A 23,763-nucleotide genomic window follows, 5' to 3' on the forward strand; every position below is an offset into this window, starting at 1 on the left:
CGAGCTACGCCCGCGTGATATAATTCCTCGCCAGTGATTTTATTGAGCGATAAAATCACAGTTTGGGATATATTATTTCTTAAATATACTGTACCGTTATTTTATCCCAGACTTGCTCTTATAGTGTAAAACTTTTATTTGATAATGATCTGCTGTAGTGGCAACAAAAAGAAAGTAATCAAAATTGTTAACTTAAATACAGTTGAAACGGACAAGCAGTCTTCCTATTTATTGATTAAAGACGTATTTTAAAGCAATTTTGTGGGTCCAAAAAATCCGTAAAACGGATACGGGCTAAGAGCTGTATTGGTGAAATGCGTTATACGAGTTACCCTGTAAACATGCAGTGGTTGGGCCAACCACGGAAAATCGTCATAGGAAAATCGTTGTTGGGCCATGGTTGGCCCAACTCTAATTAACATGTACTATAAATGCAGTTGTTGGCCCAACGTCGAACCAACCATAAGTTAACGCCAGCGACATTTCTGCATTGGCCCAATAACGATAAATATGTACTTTAAAACAGATGTTGGGCCAACGTTTGACCAACGATACATTTTCGTCAAATATATTAATTACTGCACCTGACCCAAAATTTATTTTTTTAAAGACAGATATGCATGTAGATATTTTACTGTATATAAACAGTACACTACAATGAGTAAAGACTAAAGTTTATAATGTTTTTTGAAGCCATGTTTGATATTGTCACATTCAAGAAATACTCGTATAAATTAAATGAGAAATGTAAGAAATAATTACTTTTTGAGTCTAGAAATGACCAAAGCCCAGGCTATGCAGTAGTAGGGGATATGTATCAATAGATCTATAGAAATCTTGAAGATCTGATGTATAATCTAAAGCAATTATACATGTGCTGGAATAACCATAATAAACCTCCGGAATCTTCCACTCTGAACTCTAATTAACCTCTAGTTATGTTATCAATGAATGGAAATAGGATCATTTTGGCACTACCCATCCTTTCCCTCGCTTGATTTCGAAGCTGCGTGGAAGTGTTTACAGATAGATCTAAATAGATTTGTATTAGACTGCAATTTCTCAACACTGAAAAATGTAAGTAGATCTAGAGTTTTTTACTTTAATCTTTTAAATAAACCCTTCTAATATAGTAATGTATTTAAACCTGCACGGAATTAGTGTTTTAAAACCTGTTATACTATCCACGTGACCAGGTCATGTGATTAATACAAAATGGCGGATTGGTAAAGGAAAATACTTTGATGTTTTCAGGTAAACAAGCCAGAATGAATTTGATTTTTGTAATGAAATTAAAACCATTTAATTCTATCAGTGTTTATCAGCTTAAAATATGATATGTTTATAGTTTTACATCTGAATTTATTGTGATAACTGCAAAAAATTGCAAGTTAGTAAAAACTGACAAGCTACAATTAGCACTGCAGTGTTAAGCTCATACAATCTGTTCTGAGTATAAATAGGTAATTATGATTGATTATGAGTTATTTGCAAATAGACTAGACTTTTTAGCAGTTACACCACTCATTGCAGTAGAGTGTATACGAAACTTTGTGTAAATTTAATTTGAAGTGTAACTTAAACACAAATTACTTTACCCGACTGCAAAAATTGTTTTTATTTCATTTCAGACAGCAAATTTATGTCTAATTGGGAGAGAATTGTTCGCCATGTTATGTCTCACACTTTGTCTCAGGAAGTTGCCCTAGAATACAACTGGGTTGGAAAAGGCTCGAAAAAACCATTCGAAAAACTTAGACTTAAAAAAGTCATATTAGGTTTGTATTTTTACTTTTTCAAAGGTGATTTCACCGGTGGTAGAAAATTATTTTACACCGTGGGTGTAAGATGTGACTCTTGTGTTGTAAATGATCATCATAACTCTGTTTGCATTTTGACAGAATTATGCCTCTTTTTAACTTAAAAATTTTAGGTTAAAATTTTTAATTATGTCAAATATCTCTGTTAATATTAAATCTATTGACTTTGTAATTTAAAATATTTCTTTACTATCAAAGTCTTATCCCCTTAGCTCTATTTGCATTTTGACAGATTTATGTGCTTTTTTTACTAGTAAATTTATAATAAGTAGTGTATATTTAAATAAAATTAGTAAACTGTATAAATTTCAGATGCTGTAAGAGGAAGAAGAACAGGGGTCTACTAATAATGAAATCGAGAAGACAATGAAGGAGTGCCTAAGATATGCCAAGGATAGGGAAGGCGGGGGCGGAGGAAGAGATTGACTAAAAAAAGTTGCAACAACAAAGAGAAGAAAATGAAAATGATATGTGATCAACATTTAGTAATAAATTGTAGTAATTAGTATAATATTTTGTTCTGTTTTTATGAAAACAAGGCATTGGGCCAACGAAGGGCCAATGTTTATTGTAGGAAAACAGTCAGTGGGCCACGGGGGGCCAACAAGAAGAAGGGAAACCAGTTGTTGCGGCCAACAGAGGGCCAACGATAGGAAGGAAAACCAGTCATTGGGGCCAATGGAGGGCCAACGATAAGAGTAGGAAAGCAGTCGTTGGGCCAACCCATATACCAACCGTTGGCCCAACGTTGCCCCAATTAGCAAATTGACATTGGGCCAACGTTGGCATTATGTGTTGGGCCAACAAAGCAAATGTAATTGGCCCAACGTTGGGCCAACTACTGTCTGCTATCTGGGTACGTCCCTTATACACAAGTATGCCATTTGTGACAATAAAGACGCCTTTCAAAGGGTAAAAAATAGATAGATTTATACTAGATCTTTCTTTTTTCGTTGTTGAAATATTTTTTGCTTTCGTTTTAAATACGGAAATCTGTTACAAATACGGAATGAGCCTACTATCTTATAAACCTCAGGATCTAATCTCTGTAGCGACCACAACGGTATTCGTAAATATATTAGTCGCTATTCTGTACAACGGGTAAACACGGTCATTTTCGACGACGATTTTGTAAAGGATAAAGCATAACACAGGTATGCTTTCTTCTATTTTGATGCAAATTTCATTTCTCTATTTACCCCGTGTGTTAATTTAATATGAAAACAGATATTTATTATAAAAAATAAATTTGTTTCAATCCTTGTGCCATCCGATATCCGGTGAAAAATTCCGCCTATTTTGAAATATTACGTCACCCATTAATGTTGTCATCCGGGCGTTACTGAGGCAGAACGCTTTTTTGACCCGGATGAAGTTAAAAATAGTTATCGGGCTATCTGTTTTTCCCAACTGGTTCCCCAGTCCCTTGACATTTCGTTTAAAAACATTTGATTTTCATAAAATATAAATAGTATGACATTCAATCATTATTTTTTATCTAGTTTATTTCGGATGTCGTTTTCTAGGACAATGATTTTCTAACAAATTCAACCATTTCTCTTCCTAATGGTGTATATTTTTTACCAATTCCAAGCGATCGCATAACTGCGCATTTAACCCCATTATTAAATGTCACCTCCCTTGCGAAAGGTTAAAAACGAAACCGGAAGTAAAGATTTTCATCGGTAAATAAGCAAATGTAAACAATAGACTTCAGATTTTTCTGCTTGCATAAAAATCATGTCACATGTAACGAATATGTAAACAAAGTGAAAAAAATTGTGACAGGTGTTTAGTCTAATCAATATTAGTCTATTTATCAGTTTTTATAAAATTTAAAATAATTTTTAGATTTGATATTAGCTGTTTATCATTAGGTACCACAAGCCAAAATTTGAAATAAATTGGAGTAATAAGTGTTATATATCATTGGAAAGATAATTTCAATACAAACTTAAAGATATGGTCTGTTTTCAAATTTGATCGAAAAAATCAAGAGTTATCTCCCCTTGAAATTTTCAGATTTTCATATTTTTCTGCCATTTTTTGTCTAAGTTTCATACAGTTATAATTTAACTGAAATTTAAACTTTTTACTTATTTTCCACTACAGCTATACTTACAGAGTTTAATATATTCATACTTTTTGGATGTCCGGATTCTTCAGTTTAAAAACAGATGCATTATGACCACTTTGCGGTGAATATAAACAATAGATGGTTTTATGATTTTTCAATATGTTTTTTTATATGCTCTAGTTATAAGATTACATCGATAAATATCAAATTACCTTGTACTTTTATGTTGTCTTACAAGAAAATGTGATGGCTGAAAGGTTGAATGACAATTATAATGTCATTTAATATTGAAGGTCAAAGGTCAAAAGTCATGGTATATGAGTTATTTTCATGAAACATTTTACACTAACTTAACATCACTTAGTGTAGTGTTTTGCAAACAAAGCTTACATTGCAGGGCAAATGAATGTGTAAAACCACAAGCATTAATTACAAAAGTAATGGGATATATGATAAGGTCAAAGGTCAAACATGTAAAAACATAATTCTGTTATTGTTAACTTATGAACAATGATACACATGTAGTAGTCATTAAATTAATTAAATGTCTTTGCAAAGGGCTTTTACAATTATGTATATCCTAGGTGACCAAATTGCAACAAATAAGATAACAAACCATTGTGTGGTTAATTGACCTTATAGGTCAAAGGTTAATATTGGTTATAATAATGGAGTTCATTGTCAGAATTTATATGTATTTAAGAAGGGCAGGTAACTCCTCAGTTATATCCTTTTTTGATTGTTGTAATTCATTACTTTTTCATAACATATACAATGTATATGTTACAAAATGCTAACACATTGTAACTCAAAACAAACATTACTTCTTACAGTTCTGATCTCTTTTATTGTTCACTTGTAAAACTACTTTCAGTTAACAGACAATTGCAGCAAGCCATCTGACTCCTGAAACAATATAAAAATTGGTTTCACCTTATGAGGATATACACTTCTCAACTAATCAAATTTCTACAAAATTATAAATATGTAAAATATAACTTTAATTTTTTTTTCAATATCTGAGAAAAAATGTTAACATTGTGAAACACTTGCAAATTTATTGTTACTATCATTAAAGCAGTCATATTTGAAGATATTAAGCATATATTTACTGATGATTTAATAATTTACAGTCAAAAGACATGCTAACTACTGATTTAGCAGCTACAATTTTCCTGTTGTGAATAAAACAATCCTTTCAGAATTGGATTACTTACTCAATTACTTCTACATCTCCTGTATTAAACTCCTCTGCCAGCTTACATGTGTATATATCATTTTCCTCTGCATACTTTACATTGAACCACTCATCAAAACCAGGAACCTGCAAATACACAAATGTTTATAAAGTTTAAGAAAGAATCATAATTATGTAATTTAACATTTTGTATAAAAAAAACTCTAATAAAACAGAACATAGATATTTTATAATATATTGCTACCTGTGATATCACATATCCTTTGAACCACTTTTCCTCCTTTTCACCATGAATCTCAATTAAAAACCTATGCTTAATGTTTTTCCCAACTAAAAAATGAGCATTTGTTAGGGCAGGGACTTCATTTGCTTTGTTAATTAAGCTCAAAACATTATTTTTTAATTCTGTAACAGTTAACAGATGTCTTCTTCCTTCTACAACCTTACTAAAATTAAAAACATTTGAATCAGCCAACTGATTGAAAACATCTTTTCTGAACCGTAATTGGACCTTCAGAGCTTCTTCTTTGCCTTTTCTAGTCTCTATTTTTCTTAATTCTGCTTCAACTCTTTCTTCACTTTGCCATAGGCCATAAAACATCATATCATTTGTGATTTTTTCAAGTTTTTCTACCCTTTTTCTTTCTAGTTCATCTTTTTTCCTAAATTCTTCTCTCTGTTTTTCAATCCTCCTTTTTTCCAGTATCATTTCCCTCTCCTTAAACCTTTGCCTTTCCAAATTGACCTCTCTTCTACACTGTTTTATAATATCATTTATGTTATCTTGCTCTTTCAACCATTCATTTGTTTTATTTAGAGAAAAAGTTATATGTGACTCAAGTGCTAAAGTTTTTATGTTTGGTTTGTAAGATAATATGTGGTCTAAATATGAAAAAACTCTTTCCGGAAATTTATTATGTTTATCAACACTGCTTACTTCTCTTTCATTTAAGTTCTCATGAATTCCACCTGGTAAATGATCCTTATACTGTTTTGTGATTAATTTTAATAATGCAGGTAAGATAACTAAAAGAATAGTTTCAACATGCCCATCTATCTCACTTTCTTTAACTAAACTTTCATACACTTTGTCTTTTTTCACATTGACATCTTCAAAAAGTGTTATATTTCCTTTTATAAAATCATCTAAATTCAAACTGCAGTCTTGCAAAAATGTTTTCAAAGTCAGATATCTTTTATTCATTTGAGACATTGTAATTTCTTTCGATTCGATAACATGCCAAAGAGGTGTAGTGATAATTTTTGATATCAAACCTAGAGCTTTACATCCAGCCAAAAAGAATGGCTCTTTCAAATCAAACAAAACAGAAGAAAGCAGAGCATTTGACTTAGGTGTTTTCAACAAAAAATCTTTCATTTCGTTTTGTAAAAAGTATACATGTCCAGCATTAGTGAATAAGATGTTAAATCTATTTCCTCTTAATGGTTGAAGAGGTACACTTTGCATATTATTTTCTTTTAAGAATGAGTTAATATATGTTTTAAAATTTCCATAGCAGCCATTTTTTTCATCTCCTCTTCTAGCAAAAGATTTACATGCAGTTAAAATTAGCCTAGTAGTTCCAGACTGACCAGATTTTAAAAAAGTTGGATTTTGGATAGGAATTTTATTATCAAAATGCAAAATTTCTACTTCATTTAATGTTTTTTCACATGTTTCAGCCATATTTACTAAAGAATGGAGTCCACAAAAAAAGTTATTCATCCTATCAATTGCTTCTCTTGACTCTTCATTCAGTTCATTGTAATTTTCATATATATCTGGTAAAACCTCTTTTCTGTAGTTTTCTAATAATTCATTAAATTTCATTTCAGAAGCTGCTCTGTCACTCATTGTGTGTTTTTTATATTTGTTAAAATTTTCTTGCCACCTTGACTTTCATCTTCACTTGCTATATTAATATCTGTTAAGATTTCTTTGAAAGTATCTAATGTGTCTTGACTTGATTTTGTTGCCATATTTCTTAATCCTAACAATTTATAATTGCCACTATTATCTCTTGTGGCAAAAGCCCCCCACCTACTTCCATATTTTGATGTTTCGTCTGAGTGTAAAGTTGTATTTTGTTCTTCACATACACTTGACAATTGTTTCTTTACCAAAATTCCTCTTTCAATGTTCCAATTATTAATTGTGCTTGGACTAGGAAGTTTATTTGGAAAAATGTTCACTAATTTTAATACACTTTCTATAACTTTACTTACATTTTCTGTAGTGACATGACTATTCAATAGGCTATAAACACATATATGCATTTCTGGTACATATGTTCTTGTATGTTCATCATAAAATAATCCTTGTTGAATTTTGGAGAGATTTTCATTTTGAAGTTTTAATGAATCAATATTTTCATTTAAATGCCTAATTCTTTCATTGTTTTCTTCATGTAATGTCTTAAGCTTAGTAATTTCATCAAGGAATCTAGTAACATCTTTTTCTGTATACTTTAAGTCATTTTCAGATTGTTCCAGCTTTCTATACTTTTCGCGCCAATAATTTTCTCTACTACATGTCCTTTTCAAATCTTTTTTTTGTAAATTAATTTTTCTAAATTTTTTCTCAATTTTTGAATTCAACTCATTTGTATGTGATACAGATGCATTCAGTTTAAAATTTTCTTCTTTCACTTCTGTCAATTCCTCCATCAGGCTACAAGTTTGTTTTAAAAATAAATAAAAATTAAGGTTTCTTTTTTAAAATAAAATGATCTTTTTAAATAAATTTGGTCATCATTAGTATTAAATTCCAAATTCTTTAACTTTTAAATATAAGTAATATCTGATCAGATTGTTAACTTTTGTTAATGTGAAATATTATTTGAAGTCTTTATACTATTATTTAGGACTGTCAGACATTGATGGAACAATTTGTATTAATATAAGTAGAGCAGTATAATTAAATTTATTGATATCCCAAATTGTGAATCAATATTGACTTAATGAATGCTGAATATTTTTTAATATCTATCAATAAACTGATATTCAAAGACATCCCTATTTATTAAATTTATTACCTTTCCCAAATTTTTAAATGTTTATCACATATAACAAAGCATCACAGTGTTGTTGCAAAATGAAGTGATAAAAAAATGGAGGCACAATTAAAACCCTTTTAATGTATTATTTAATAATGAAAAGAAATAAGCTTTTTAGTAAAGCTACATACTTCACTGCAACTGTTTTGTAAGACATAGCTATCAATTTAGGATCATCACTTGTGGCATGAAAAGGGTCAAGTCTTGGATGTAATACTTCATTCACTTTCTGTTTAGCTGAATCACATTTTCTACTCTCTGACGGCATTTCATACATTTTTTTCAAAAATATTTCTAGATTATTTTCACCTTTCACACGGTGTCTAGATTTTTTTAAGTTCGCATGCTTCTTTATTAAACGTTCAATGTTGTGCCTGATGGTATTTTCAGTTACTTGACATTCAAATGTTTTTTTTAAATATTTAACAGTGTTTATTACACCAATTTTGGTGACACTTTCAAATATATCTCCATTAGTTAATGAATCCATGACCTGAAATTTCAAAACAAGAAATAAAAAAATACTTACTTAATAATATAGTGCACAGTCAAACTCACTGGCAAACAACAACAACTATAACAACTTGTAACTGAAATGAAATTGAAAAAAAACCACAAGAAATATAGAAAAGTGATAAAAGAGGATAATATTAGAAACTTCATTTATAAAACAAAAACATGTTAACTTATGTTACAATGTACTGCATGATCCCATTAATTATTGTTGGCCTTAAGTTACTGTCATTCAGCTAAATGGCTATTATTAATATTGTGAAACACATATATATGGGCAGATCTATTCCTTTTTGTCATGGTGATATCTTTTTAATTATTGTTTATAAACATAGAAATATTAGTGAACAATCATGTTGATTTTAAATTAAATGCATGCACAAGCCCCATATTGACTGTTATGTCATTCTACAGACAGACAGACAAAGAGCAAACACATGACTCCCCATCTTAAACAGGCGACAAATAAAAACTAAGTCATATGCATATTGATAATGTGTGAATGTACATGTATCTAACTTATAAATATCTTGAGAAACATGAATTTATCACACAATGATACAGGTTTTACATAATAAGAGATACAGTAATCTTTCTTCTTTTTTTAAATATAGATTAATGTATTTTTCTGACCATAAAACAGTTCAATTGAAAACACAAGATAACTGTAACAGGTAATATCAAACTATAATCAAGAATCAAAAAATAATTTTCAATTTTATAAAATTTGATAAATAGACTAATATTGATTAGGCTAAACACCTGTCACAATTTTTTTCACTTTGTTTACATATTCATTAGATGTGACATGATTTTTATGCAACCAGAAAAATCTGAAGTCTATTTGTTTACATTGGATTATTTACCGATGAAAATCTTTACTTCCGGTTTCGTTTTTAACCTTTCGCAAGGGAGGTGACATTTATAATGGGGTGTGCGCAGTTATGCGATCGATTAGAATTGGTAAAAAAATACACCATAAGGAAGAGAAATGGTTGAATTGTTAGAAAATCATTGTCCTAGAAACGACATCCGAAATAAACTAGATAAAAATAATGATTGAATGTCATACTATTTATATTTTATGAAAATCAAATGGTTTAAACGCAATGTCAAGGACTGGGGAACCAGTTGGGAAAAACAGATAGCCTGATAACTATTTTTAACTTCATCCGGGTCAGCGTTCTGCCTCAGTAACGCCCGGATGACAACATTAATGACTGACGTAATATTTCAAAATGGCGGAACATTACCGGATATCGGATGGCACATGGATGAAACAAATTTCTTTTTTACAATAAATATCTGTTTTCATATTGAAAGAACACACGGGATAAATAGAGAAATGATATTTGCATCAAAATAGAAAAAGGCATACCTGTATTATGCTTTATCCTTTACAAAATCGTCGTCGAAAATGACCGTGTTTACCCGTTGTACAGAATAGCGACTAATATATTTACGAATACCGTTGTGGTCGCTATTATCATTATATTGTGTTTTCAATTGAACTGTTTTATGGTTTGAACTGTTTTATGATCAGAAAAATACATTTATATTATATGCATTTCATTGGCATCAGTCTTAGAATTTGAAGAGCTATATTTAAAATAAAAGAAAGATTACTATATCTCTTATTATGTAAAAACCTGTACCATTGTGTGATTTATTCATGTTTCTCAAGATATTTATAGTTTTTTAGATACATATGTACTGTCACACATTATCAATATACATATGACTTAGTTTTATTTGTCGCCTGTCTAAGGTGGGGAGTCATGTGTTTGCTCTTTCTCTGTCTGTCTGTAGAATGACATAACAGTCAATATGGGGCTTCTGTGGCTTGTGCATGCATTCAATTCAAAATCAACATGATTGTTCACTAATATTTTTATGTTTATAAACAATAATTAAAAAGATATCACCATGACAAAAGGGAATAGATCCGCCCATATATATGTATTGCAAGATATTTAGCCATTTAGCTGAATAACAGTAACTTAAGGCCTACAATAATGGTTGGGATCATGTACATTGTAACATAAGTTAACCATTTTTTGTTATAGAAATGAAGTACCTAATATCCTCTTTTATCACTTTTCTATATTTGTTGTGTTATTTTTTTCAATTTCATTTCAGTTACAAGTTGTTATAGTTGTTGTTGTTTGCCAGTGTGTTTGACTGTGCACTATATTCTTAAGTAAGTATTTTTTTTATTTCTTGTTTTGAAATTTCAGGTCATGGATTCATTAACTAATGGAGATATATTTGAAAGTGTCACCAAAATTGGTGTAATAAACACTGTTAAGTATTTAAAAAAAACATTTGAATGTCAAGTGACTGAAAATACCATCAGGCATAACATTGAACGTTTAATAAAGAAGCATGCCAACTTAAAAAAATCTAGACACCGTGTGAAAGGTGAAAATAATCTAGAAATATTTTTGAAAAAAATGTATGAAATGCCGTCAGAGAGTAGAAAATGTGATTCAGCTAAACAGAAAGTGAATGAAGTTTTACATCCAAGACTTGACCCTTTTCATGCCACAAGTGATGATCCTAAATTGATAGCTATGTCTTACAAAACAGTTGCAGTGAAGTATGTAGCTTTACTAAAAAGCTTATTTCTTTTCATTATTATATATTAAAAGGGTTTTAATTGTGCTTCCATTTTTTTATCACTTCATTTTGCAACACTGTGATGCTTTTTTATATGTAATAAACATTTAAAAATTTTGGAAAGGTAACAAATTTAATAAATACATGTAGTGTTGTCTTTGAATATCAGTTTATTGATAGATATTAACAGATATTCAGCATTCATTAAGTCAATATTGATTCACAATTTGGGATATCAATAAATTTAGTTATACTGCTCTACTTATATTAATACAAATTGTCATCAAAGTCTGACAGTCCTAAATAATAGTATAAAGACTTTAAATAATATTTCACATTAACAAAAGTTAACAATCTGATCAGATATTACTTATATTTACAAGTTAAAGAATTGGGAATTTAATACTAACAGTGACCAAATTTATTTAAAAAGATCATGTTACATTTTATTTAAAAAAAGAAACCTCAATTTTTATTTATTTTTAAAACAAACTTGTAGCCTGATGGAGGAATTGACAGAAGTGAAAGAAGAAAATTTTAAACTGAATGCATCTGTATCACATACAAATGAGTTGAATTCAAAAGTTGAGAAAAAAGTTAAAAAAATTAATTTACAAAAAAAAGATTTGAAAAGGACATGTAGTAGAGAAAATTATTGGCGTGAAAAGTATAGAAAGCTGGAACAATCTGAAAATGACTTAAAATATACAGAAAAAGATGTTACTAGATTCCTTGATGAAATTACTAGGCTTAAGACATTACATGAAGAAAACAATGAAAGAATTAGGCATTTAAATGAAAATATTGATTCATTAAAACTTCAAAATGAAAATCTTTCCAAAATTCAACAAGGATTATTTTATGATGAACATACAAGAACATATGTACCCGAAATGCATATATGTGTTTATAGCCTATTGAATAGTCATGTCACTACAGAAAATGTAAGTAAAGTTATAGAAAGTGTATTAAAATTAGTGAACATTTTTCCAAATAAACTTCCTTGTCCAAGCACAATTAATAATTGGAACATTGAAAGAGGAATTTTGGTAAAGAAACAATTGTCAAGTGTATGTGAAGAGCAAAATACAACTTTACACTCAGACGAAACATCAAAATATGGAAGTAGGTGGGGGGCTTTTGCCACAAGAGATGACAGTGGCAATTATAAATTGTTAGGATTAAGAAATATGGCAACAAAATCAAGTCAAGACACATTAGATACTTTCAAAGAAATCTTAACAGATATTAATATAGCAAGTGAAGATGAAAGTCAAGGTGGCAAGAAAATTTTAACAAATATAAAAAACACAATGAGTGACAGAGCAGCTTCTGAAATGAAATTTAATGAATTATTAGAAAACTACAGAAAAGAGGTTTTACCAGACATATATGAAAATTACAATGAACTAAATGAAGAGTCAAGAGAAGCAATTGATAGGATGAATAACTTTTTTTGTGGACTTCATTCTTTAGTTAATATGGCTGAAACATGTGAAAAAACATTAAATGAAGTAGAAATTTTGCATTTTGATAATAAAATTCCTATCCAAAATCCAACTTTTTTAAAATCTGGTCAGTCTGGAACTACTAGGCTTATTTTAACTGCATGTAAATCTTTTGCTAGAAGAGGAGATGAAAAAAATGGTTGCTATGGAAATTTTAAAACATATATTAACTCATTCTTAAAAGAAAATAATATGCAACGTGTACCTCTTCAACCATTAAGAGGAAATAGATTTAACATCTTATTCACTAATGCTGGACATGTATACTTTTTACAAAACGAAATGAAAGATTTTTTGTTGAAAACACCTAAGTCAAATGCTCTGCTTTCTTCTGTTTTGTTTGATTTGAAAGAGCCATTCTTTTTGGCTGGATGTAAAGCTCTAGGTTTGATATCAAAAATTATCACTACACCTCTTTGGCATGTAATTGAATCGAAAGAAATTACAATGTCTCAAATGAATAAAAGATATCTGACTTTGAAAACATTTTTGCAAGACTGCAGTTTAAATTTAGATGATTTTATTAAAGGAAATATAACACTTTTTGAAGATGTCAATGTGAAAAAAGACAAAGTGTATGAAAGTTTAGTTAAAGAAAGTGAGATAGATGGGCATGTTGAAACTATTCTTTTAGTTATCTTACCTGCATTATTAAAATTAATCACAAAACAGTATAAGGATCATTTACCAGGTGGAATTCATGAGAACTTAAATGAAAGAGAAGTAAGCAGTGTTGATAAACATAATAAATTTCCAGAAAGAGTTTTTTCATATTTAGACCACATATTATCTTACAAACCAAACATAAAAACTTTAGCACTTGAGTCACATATAACTTTTTCTCTAAATAAAACAAATGAATGGTTGAAAGGTCAAGATAACATAAATGATATTATAAAACAGTGTAGAAGAGAGGTCAATTTGGAAAGGCAAAGGTTTAAGGAGAGGGAAATGATACTGGAGAAAAGGAGGATTGAAAAACAGAGAGAAGAATTTAGGAAAAAAGATGAGCTAGAAAGAAAAAGGGTAGAAAAACTTGAAAAAATCACAAATGATATGATGTTTTATGGCCTATGGCAAAGTGAAGAAAGAGTTGAAGCAGAATTAAGAAAAATAGAGACTAGAAAAGGCAAAGAAGAAGCTCTGAAGGTCCAATTACGGTTCAGAAAAGATGTTTTCAATCAGTTGGCTGATTCAAATGTTTTTAATTTTAGTAAGGTTGTAGAAGGAAGAAGACATCTGTTAACTGTTACAGAATTAAAAAATAATGTTTTGAGCTTAATTAACAAAGCAAATGAAGTCCCTGCCCTAACAAATGCTCATTTTTTAGTTGGGAAAAACATTAAGCATAGGTTTTTAATTGAGATTCATGGTGAAAAGGAGGAAAAGTGGTTCAAAGGATATGTGATATCACAGGTAGCAATATATTATAAAACATCTATGTTCTGTTTTATTAAAAAAAAATTATACAAAATGTTAAATTACATAATTATGATCCTTTCTTAAACTTTCTAAACATTTGTGTATTTGCAGGTTCCTGGTTTTGATGAGTGGTTTAATGTAAAGTATGTAGAGGAAAATGATATATATACATGTAAGCTGGCAGAGGAGTTTAATACAGGAGATGTAGAAGTAATTGAGTAAGTAATCCAATTCTGAAAGGATTGTTTTATTCACAACAGGAAAATTATAGCTGTTAAATCAGTAGTTAGCATGTCTTTTGATTGTAAATTATTAAATCATCAGTAAATATATGCTTAATATCTTCAAATATGACTGCTTTAATGATAGTAACAATAAATGTGCAAGTGTTTCACAATGTTAACATTTCCTCTCAGATATTGAAAAAAATTTAAAGTTATTTTTTACATATTTATAATTTTGTAGAAATTTGATTAGTTGAGAAGTGTATATCCTCATAAGGTGAAACCAATTTTTATATTGTTTCAGGAGTCAGATGGCTTGCTGCAATTGTCTGATAAATGAAAGTAGTTTTTCAAGTGAACAATAAAAGAGATCAGAGAACTGTAAGAAGTAATGTTTGTTTTGAGTTACAATGTGTTAGCATTTTGTAACATATACATTGTATATGTTATGAAAAAGTAATGAACTACAACAATCAAAAAAGGATATAACTGAGGAGTTACCTGCCCTTCTGAAATACATATAAATTCTGACAATGAACTCCATAACCAATATTAAGCTTTGACCTATAAAGTCAATTAACCACACAATGGTTTGTTATCTTATTTGTTGCAATTTATCACCTAGGATATACATACTTGTAAAAGCCCTTTGCAAAGACATTTAATTAATTTAATGACTACTACATGTGTATTATTGTTTGTAAGTTAACAATAACAGAATTATGTTTTTACATGTTTGACCTTTGACCTTATCAAATATCCCATTACTTTTGTAATTAATGCTTGTGGTTTTACACATTCCTTTGCCCTGCAATGTAAGATTTGTTTTGCAAAACACTACACTAAGTGATTTTAAGTAAGTGTAAAATGTTTCATGAAAATAACTCATATACCATGGCTTTTGACCTTTGACCTTCAATATGAAATGACATTATAATTGTCATTCAACCTTTCAGCCATCACATTTTCTTGTAAGACAACATAAAAGTACAAGGTAATTTGATATTTATCAATGTAATCTTATAACTGAAGCATGTAAAAAAACAAAGTTTACATTTTGAAAAATCATAAAACCATCTACAATGTATTGTTTATATTCACCCCAAAGTGGTCAAAATGCCTCTGTTTTTAAACTGAAAAATCCGGACATCCAAAAAATATGAATATATTAAACTCTGTAAGTATAGCTGTAGTGGAAAATAATGTAAAAAGTTTAAATTTCAGTTAAATTATAACTGTATGAAACTTAGGCAAAAAATGGCAGAAAAATATGAAAATCTGAAAATTTCAAGGGGAGATAACTCTTGATTTTTTCGATCAATTTGAAAACAGACCATATCATTAAGTTTGTATTGAAATTATCTTTCCAATGATATATAACACTTATTACTCCAATTTATTTCAAATTTTGGCTTGTGGTACCTAACATTGTAGTTAGTTCTAGTAAATTCATTAGAATGCTTGCGAAAGATTATATGTAATTGTAGTTTTTTTTTCAAATCGTAAAGATGTCTTAAAACACAAGAGAAACAAAGAAGCACCCATTTTATTAGAAATAAGGTTACAATCATTTTTACATAAATAACGAGACAACCTTCTACAGCTGCAACACAGTCCTTGAAATCTGGAAAAATTGCAACAAAGTATCTAAATGGTCCATCTGAACAAAACATAGGAATTTAAAAAGCTGCATGTCTCTTGATGAGCTAAAATATTGCAAGAAAATCAAACTTGAGAAAAATAAACACAGATTTTAAGAAAAGGATTCAAAAGTAATAATTAACATGTAATTTGCGATTAATGACTGATTTTGCTGTATTTGTGACCACATTTCTACTGCGTTACTAACGAATTCAAGGCGCTTTTTGCATATTTTGACGTCTTTTCAGAAAGTACCCTCTGATTAGAATTGTTCACATCTTGAAAATGATGTATTAAAATGTTATTGAAGCCTTATTTTGAATGATATCACTAAGCTGACTTTTGTTAAAGTATCTTGGAGCACAATTAACAACTATGCATTTTTCCATCAATGTTTGTTTCCAAGATATTGTAACAAAAATGCATATCTAACTACCTAAACAATGATTCGGTAATGATTCGGCAAATACAAACTCACTCATTTATATAACTTTGATATTAAGTACTTCATACTGACGTTCTACAAAAGAAATCTATAAGATTAACTGATATCCACGTGACCGATTAATCGGATGACAGTATTTTGGCTAACTTCTTAAGTTACAAACTTTAAAGCAACACAAGGGGTCAAAACTACCTCACTTACTGGAGCTTAGAGATGCATAGATACAATTATTCTGACACATTTAGTCGCGTCTTACGATCACGCAGGGTTAAATTGTGTGTACAACACTTCAGCCACAAGGGACTATTCGTGTTTTATGTACGGTTCCTCTTTTCCGAAGTATACGGGAAGGGCCGATGTTTTACTATTCATTGGTAAGCCAATGGTAAGATCCTAGCCAATGTTGTCTGTATGGTGGTCATACATAACTTACTTTGTTTTTTTTTTAAATTTCGTACAATAGCAATTGTTCATAATCATATTGGGGTTAAAAAATCAAAGATATAAAATAAGGACGGAAAGGGCGAGGTTACCCTCGTGAAGTATTACCTCATAAAAAGTTATGTGTTTTAAATGACTTTTTTCTCTTTCTCTCAAATTTGTACAGTTGTAAGATTTTTTTTGAGTATCCCTTCTCGGAACTTAGATTAATTTTGAAGATTTTTTATATCAATTTGATAAACTTTTTGATAATAATCTGAATATATAGTGTTTTTATCAGATGAAAAATAATTTTTAAAATAACATATAGAGGATATTTGTTTAGTTCAGTGTAAGATCGGAATATATTTCACCGAGTGAGCACCAAAGGGTATATTTCACGAGTGGCGCAGCCACGAGTGAAATATGAACTTTTGGTGTTCACAAGGTGAAATATATTTCAATCTTACACTAAACTAAACAAATTTTCTTTTTATTATATGCAAAGAAACGTTTTAAAAAGACATTTAACCTAATACTGAATGAAAAGCGCGCCAAATAACGTGACGTCATTTACGACGTCACGCTATTAAGTTGGTACCCAGTACTGTGCACGCTGGTATTTCACTGAAACAACGTGAGGGGCTTAAATTCAAAACAGTGAAATTATCAAAGTGGTAATTTCACTGTTTCAAACAGTGAAATTACCAGTTTTATATTACTGATATATTTCTATAAACCACCGAAAAGCATGTAATAAAAAAGAATACTTTCAAATGAATGGACAACAATGCATTACTACGAATCGATAAGATAACAATACCATCACAAACGGTAACACATAATTATATCTTCATAAGTATCTGTGATCTATCGCAAATGTAGTATGTTATACAAGAGCTAGCTTATTCAAACCCGCATTTAATGTTGTCAGTCATCAATGTTATTTTACTAATTCTTTACCGCGTTATAAAAGAATTTATAATTATATGTTTTTTATTTTTTGTTCACATGATTATGCCGCTAAAATTCATCTTTCATTATTATCACCAACTTCATCATTATCACGACCGCCACCACTTAAGTCTTTGGCTTCACCATTAATACGACCGCTTTCACTATCGTCTTTGTTGTTGTCATTATAATCTTCATCACCTTCATTATCATTTTCATAATTGTTACACTGTTTATATGCTCGTGAGCACGATATCAATGTATTTAAGTAGTTACTTAAGGTATGAGTCGCCTTATACATAAATACATTCTGAAGAGTGTTTATTATCAGTAAAGATATTGTTTAATCTTGTAACCTGTCAATTGTATACCGACTATACGGCTAGTGCACACGATATTTTAATATTTGATACATTTTCATTAAAGTCCCTGAGATATACGCAGTAAGATTCGTTAAAATTTAAGTTTGTCTATAAATGATTTAAACTGATTGTTATAGTGCAATAGGGTTAACTATGGTTTTGTATAACTTCTGTTTATCCGAGACCGTGTAGATCCGTGTCCTATTATATTTTCAACATATTTTCAACTATGATTGTTTAAATATTGTTGTTTTAATATGCATTGCGCTTATTTTGACAAAATTTATTTTATTTTCAAATATTAAAATCATTCAGAAGAAATATTTTTAACCCAATCGACTTAAAATCACGGTCGTTTAAACTCCGTATAAAGCAAAACTAAATGAGACAAAAAAGTGTTTTATCTCGGTCCTAAATTTTGTCTTTATGTTATCAAGAAATTGACCATTTCTATTAAAATATCCGGCAAATGTGACGAAAGGTACAACAACAACAACATCAACAACCAACAGTATTGTTTCTGTATAAATATAAGGCATTCCTTTACCCTGTTGTGATATAGGCAGACATGCTAACGGTAAAGTTCCAGGTATTGTTATGTTTTAAAACATTAGTTATATTAAGTGGAATCATATATTTAAATGAGTGCTATTAATGTATTTATAATTAACAGGTCAATAAAATTCAACTTAACAGTAAACATTATGTATTGGTTTGAAACACACATTTTTATTCCTTCACTTTGTATTTCCCCTTTTTTCTGAAAAATCTTAAATCAACAAAATATTTGCAATTGTAAAGTGAAAGGAGTAAACAAAGGTAGCTTTACAACTTAAAATTAATATATTTTCAAAATTCTGATTGTAACCTTCATTTATTTATTTTATTTTATTTTTTGGCAAATTTATGCTTTTATCTTACCACTTCTAAAGTTGGATTAATATAAAATAAACAATGTATATTTGCATTGATGAAATCATATTTGCAGTTTTATTTTCAATATAAATGCCACAAAAGGTTAAATGCTTTTAAATTTATTATTTTTTCAAACTAGACGATAAACCTTTTATTTATTATGTGTGTAATTGTCAATATAACATTTAAAGATGTAATGTTTTTGAAGCATTTTCTAGTGAAACATTACTGTAACAGTCCTCTGTATACTTATATTAAATTTAAATCATATCAACAGCTTTTTAAATAAATTAAAAGACCTGCTAGTATTATTTGAATTATAAAAAGTAGGAACACTTTCCATGATAAACAGATTAATCCTTAACAAGGTGAATGCTACAATTACATGAAGACATGTAGTGAAAGTGACAAATTACAAATAAATAAATTTCATTTAACTGTTGTATGATCTTAGAATACAAACACAAACACTTTAATCGAAAGTACACGCAGGTTTACATTCATGGAGAAGAAAACATGCATTTAAAGATAAATTTAGGCGGCAAAGTGACTTCGCACGTTTTTAATGTATGTGACTCAGGGCGAAATGAAAAATCTGTTGACATCGCACAAGCACGTGACAATTATAGTTAAATGTTTTTATTAAATTCGATAATGCAGATAACTTAACACAGAATTATTAATATATATATGTACATTTTTTATGCAAGAATAGCGCTAATATACAAGTATCATTATCTGCACAAGTCTTTGGATTCATAATATCCTTCGCCCTCTGGGATTGTGCTTAAAATACGTCTTCATGGTTCTGCAGATATTTATGCACGATCAAAGTTCATAAAGTCCCTATTAATAGGTCACTGACCTGGTTTGAGTTATTTACATTTGAATTAGAAAATGGTGCTTATTTAAAGGAAGATAACCCTGAATTAATGTCAGCATGACCTTACATGTAGAATACTGCCTTTGGAGCGATTTTGCAAATAAGATTTTAAAAAGCGTGTTTTATTTTGTTTTCTTTACGTAAACCATAATCTACTGTGTATTATCAGTCGAATATTTTACAACCGTCCGTTTTTTTCATGTTAACGGATGGTTATAAAACACCTGACGTTTAAATATTTCTAGTCAATCGATCGTTTGAACCAATGTGATCGTAGTGAGTTTAGTAACCTCCATCTGTCTTCAGATGACAAAATCATACATCTTCATTCGATAAAGCAATCGTGTGAATACCGGTAAAATTTTCTCTAATCTGCCAGCCTACCTTTCTGACCCATTTGTAAAGAATGTTCAGTCTGTTATTACATTTATTATATAAATGGATTTTCATGAAAGTTTCTATTGCTACCAAGGATTATATGAAAACATGAAATTACATAAGGTGTGTCTAACTAATGTAAAAGGTTTTAGCAATCTAATTGACCTTGAATAGATTTTGATTAACTTCAATGATAAAGATGGAAATTATAATGATATGGAAAGTTCACACCAAATAATGTACACAGCTTTGTACTCTCAACATCTTTCATTGTGCAGCGTACTCTTTTGTACTCTAGAATGTTTTATTTTAACAAGCTGTTTGAACATCATTTGAAATATAATCAATGCCAAATTGATGCCCCGATTTTTTGTTTTGTTTACATCAGATAAAGAGACTTGGATAAGAGTTTTTTATGCCCGAATGTGTAACACATAATATGAAACACTCCAAATGGAAAACTGAACGCAGCCATTATATCATAAACAGGCAACGCCGACACAAGCCATTCAATTCTACATGCTTACATTTATAAGAAATGATGATGATAATAATAATAGAAATAATGATAATAATAATGATAATGTTAAACTAAAAGGATGGAACAGCTTAACATAGAAATGAATAAATGAATATTGATTGACAAAACATCGAAATATCAAAATAGCTAAAATTGCTTGATTCAAGCATCAGCTAGCTTAGGATAATTATTTTAACACCTTCACAGCCACATTTGAAGCAGATCATGAAAGACTAAACTTCATAACTATTTGTTACTTGCTGATGTTTCTCATTTTCTAGCATGATTTATTAGTTGAAAATCAAATTCAGCTCTTAAGTTCTCGCCTTTGTTCTTAACTTCCATATTATTTTACTGATACCAGCACATTCCCTGCAACAAGTTGGAAAAATAACCATTGTGCGTTCTTATAAAGTCTAGTAAAATCCTTCATTTATTATACCAAAACGTAGCAAATGACATATGAATACACAATATCTCCTTAAAATGAACAAACTTATCGACTAACTATGGAATTCCTATCGCCCAAAACTGCCAATGATGCACAAAGTCCTAAACAAATTGTTTCAGATAGTTACAAAATTGTATCTCGAAGAGCATCCCTTTATTTTCTTTCCACTTACATCCTTATATACATCTCGTAATGTTTCTTTAAATTTAACAGTATTTGTCTTAATATTATAACTGGTTAACAAGTATCCTCAGACAATTGACCTAACTGTTATGATTATTCATGTCTACATTGCTTATTATTGACGTACAAACCAACATGAATGACCATTTTTCAAGCTTAAGGAGGTCCCTGTGAGATAGCAGAAAATATATTCATCCAGTCAATGCCAGTGCTAGACATAGATTTTTTTAACGCTTCAAATGTCGCATTACTTGGATCCTGTTTCACCCACATATTCAGCATAGCCATGGTTTTATCTATCGGTGTAAGCAACCTTTCGTTCATGTCAATGTGATCTAAATTCACTTGAGTTAACCCTAATTGAATTGCCAGTGAGCGGTACTCTTTTCCTATAAGCTGCGCCATTTGATTTCGCTGTTTTTCAGTAGGAACATTGGCCAGAAATTTCCTTGGAAATATCGCCTCTTGGTCTGAAATTAAAAGTAAATAGCACTTATTTGTCAGAGTTTGTTTTAATTCCTATGCCTATTTTTGTCTGTTTATAATGAAGCAACATACATGGCATTTAGTACTAGTCATATGAAGTACTGTAAGCATTAAGTTGATGTAATCGAATTTTAAACAAAGGCCCCTTTGATGTACTTGACACTTATTTGTCTACATGTGATTAAACAAATGCACGAAAGAAAACCTAAGAAAGAAATATGCTTATTTTATATTTTAAAATTAATAAAGTATAAAGTAAGTCAAGTTTGCTGGTTTTAAATGTCACATTACAGTCGAGGTTTTATGCTGCATATTTTGACAGATATAATTCAAACGTCTGACCAAGATGTATACATTTAAAATCATGTTTCTTCTACTTAAAAGGATTGTTAGTTTCGTACCAAGACACATTGGATCCCAGTATTTCATTAACGAAGCTTTCGAAAACACAAGTGGTAAATCATGGTCATCGCATCTTATTTCTTCCTGCAATTCATCAATTCTCCATAGGTGACCAGATTGCTTTGGTAATGAATTTGGACACTTGACAAATATATCGATTTTCCCGAAACCTTTTAAAATGTTTTCTAGATGAATTTGTATAAACGATTTGATTTCAGTACATAGATCAACGTCTGGTTCACTACAAGCTAAGCTGAATTTCGTGACCCATATTTGAACTGTGTCATTAGCAAAACAAACAGTTAAGACATGTTCTTTATCTGCATCGAAAACGCAACATCCACAGAAAATTTGGAGTTTTCCCATTTTTTTGTTAATCGGCCATTTCATTATGCATTCCGCTATCAACGAGTGATATAACTGGACCGGCATGATCTTTGAGGAAGTTGAGAAACAAAGTCTTGAAGTTGATTTGCATTGCCTATTAGTAACAGGAAATTCGAGGACAGCATCCGGTACTTTGGCCTTTAGCATACATGGTGCGACGTAGAATTCTCCAGTCTAATGTAAAACACAAGTAAAATTTAATTTAAGATACGAATAGATTGCATTTGTGAAAAATTCAATTCCATCGCATTATTCTACACTTAATTGTAGGAACAGAATACGTTCCTTTTTGTTTCAATACAAATGAACTTTGTAACAATACAATAAGTTTTTTTTTAATTTTAGCATATGAGATGAAAGACAATGTACAAATGTATTTATTTGCTCAGTGGGTATAAATCTAGGTCAACAAATGTTAAAAGTCAATTTTGCATCTCTAATTTTGCGACTAGTTCAAATTTGATAGCTGCAGCTTTAAAATCACGGGGTGGGGAGGGTTATTTTACCCCAAGGCTTTAATTTGTAGAGGTTAAGTAGACAATATTTCATGCATTCCATTGTAGTTTTGAACGATATTTTTTCTTTTAGATTTTTACTATAGACATTTTACAATAAGATTTTTTCATAGTAAGGGATGTTGCATTTCGCGCATGCGCATTCTGTGTACGGCACAAACTCAAAACGATAATTAAAGTTTATCATACTTAAAGGCTGTAATTCAAATGATCTCTCCCGGGAAAAAAGTAATTTTGGGATGACTTATAGTGATAAGTATTAAAACGTGAATTGATATTATAACCAATTTACAAAAATAAACGAGACTAATAATTCAATGATCAAACAGTGTATATAAAAGTCCTCTGTTTATCATAAGATGACTTTTTCATCCGTTATTATTC

At 30.0% G+C, this 23,763-nt stretch overlaps 2 protein-coding genes, 1 long non-coding RNA gene and 1 pseudogene across 3 annotated transcripts in view; 2 read left to right on the top strand and 2 right to left on the bottom strand.

Moving 5' to 3' along the window:
• Positions 1-329: 329 nt before the first annotated feature.
• On the top strand, positions 330-2,248 carry LOC132723773 (uncharacterized). The gene is made up of 3 exons (XR_009624787.1): positions 330-1,254; positions 1,632-1,778; positions 2,133-2,248. It is a non-coding gene; the product is annotated as an uncharacterized LOC132723773 (long non-coding RNA).
• A 2,494-nt stretch (positions 2,249-4,742) lies between these two features.
• LOC132723772 (reticulocyte-binding protein homolog 2a-like) lies at positions 4,743-7,760 on the bottom strand (annotated as a pseudogene).
• A 3,520-nt stretch (positions 7,761-11,280) lies between these two features.
• Positions 11,281-14,802, top strand: LOC132723769 (uncharacterized). Its single transcript, XM_060708546.1, has 3 exons — positions 11,281-14,009; positions 14,325-14,431; positions 14,742-14,802. Exons 1-3 carry the CDS (start codon positions 11,787-11,789, stop codon positions 14,800-14,802), a joined length of 2,391 nt encoding a protein of 796 aa, XP_060564529.1. The 5' UTR covers positions 11,281-11,786.
• Positions 14,803-19,954: 5,152 nt separating this feature from the next.
• The window catches only part of LOC132723771 (uncharacterized), a gene marked incomplete at its 5' end in the record, with an annotated part of 29,057 nt that continues 25,248 nt past the window's right edge, over positions 19,955-23,763 (bottom strand). The window contains 2 exons of the mRNA XM_060708547.1: positions 19,955-22,059; positions 22,477-23,038. Of these exons, the coding sequence (XP_060564530.1) occupies positions 21,746-22,059; positions 22,477-23,038 (876 nt within the window). The remainder of the gene's footprint in view (positions 22,060-22,476; positions 23,039-23,763) is intronic.

This window comes from Ruditapes philippinarum, unplaced genomic scaffold (genome assembly GCF_026571515.1).
Source record: "Ruditapes philippinarum isolate M1 unplaced genomic scaffold, ASM2657151v2 ctg5030_1_1_1_1, whole genome shotgun sequence".
NCBI classification, from domain to species: domain Eukaryota; kingdom Metazoa; phylum Mollusca; class Bivalvia; order Venerida; family Veneridae; genus Ruditapes; species Ruditapes philippinarum.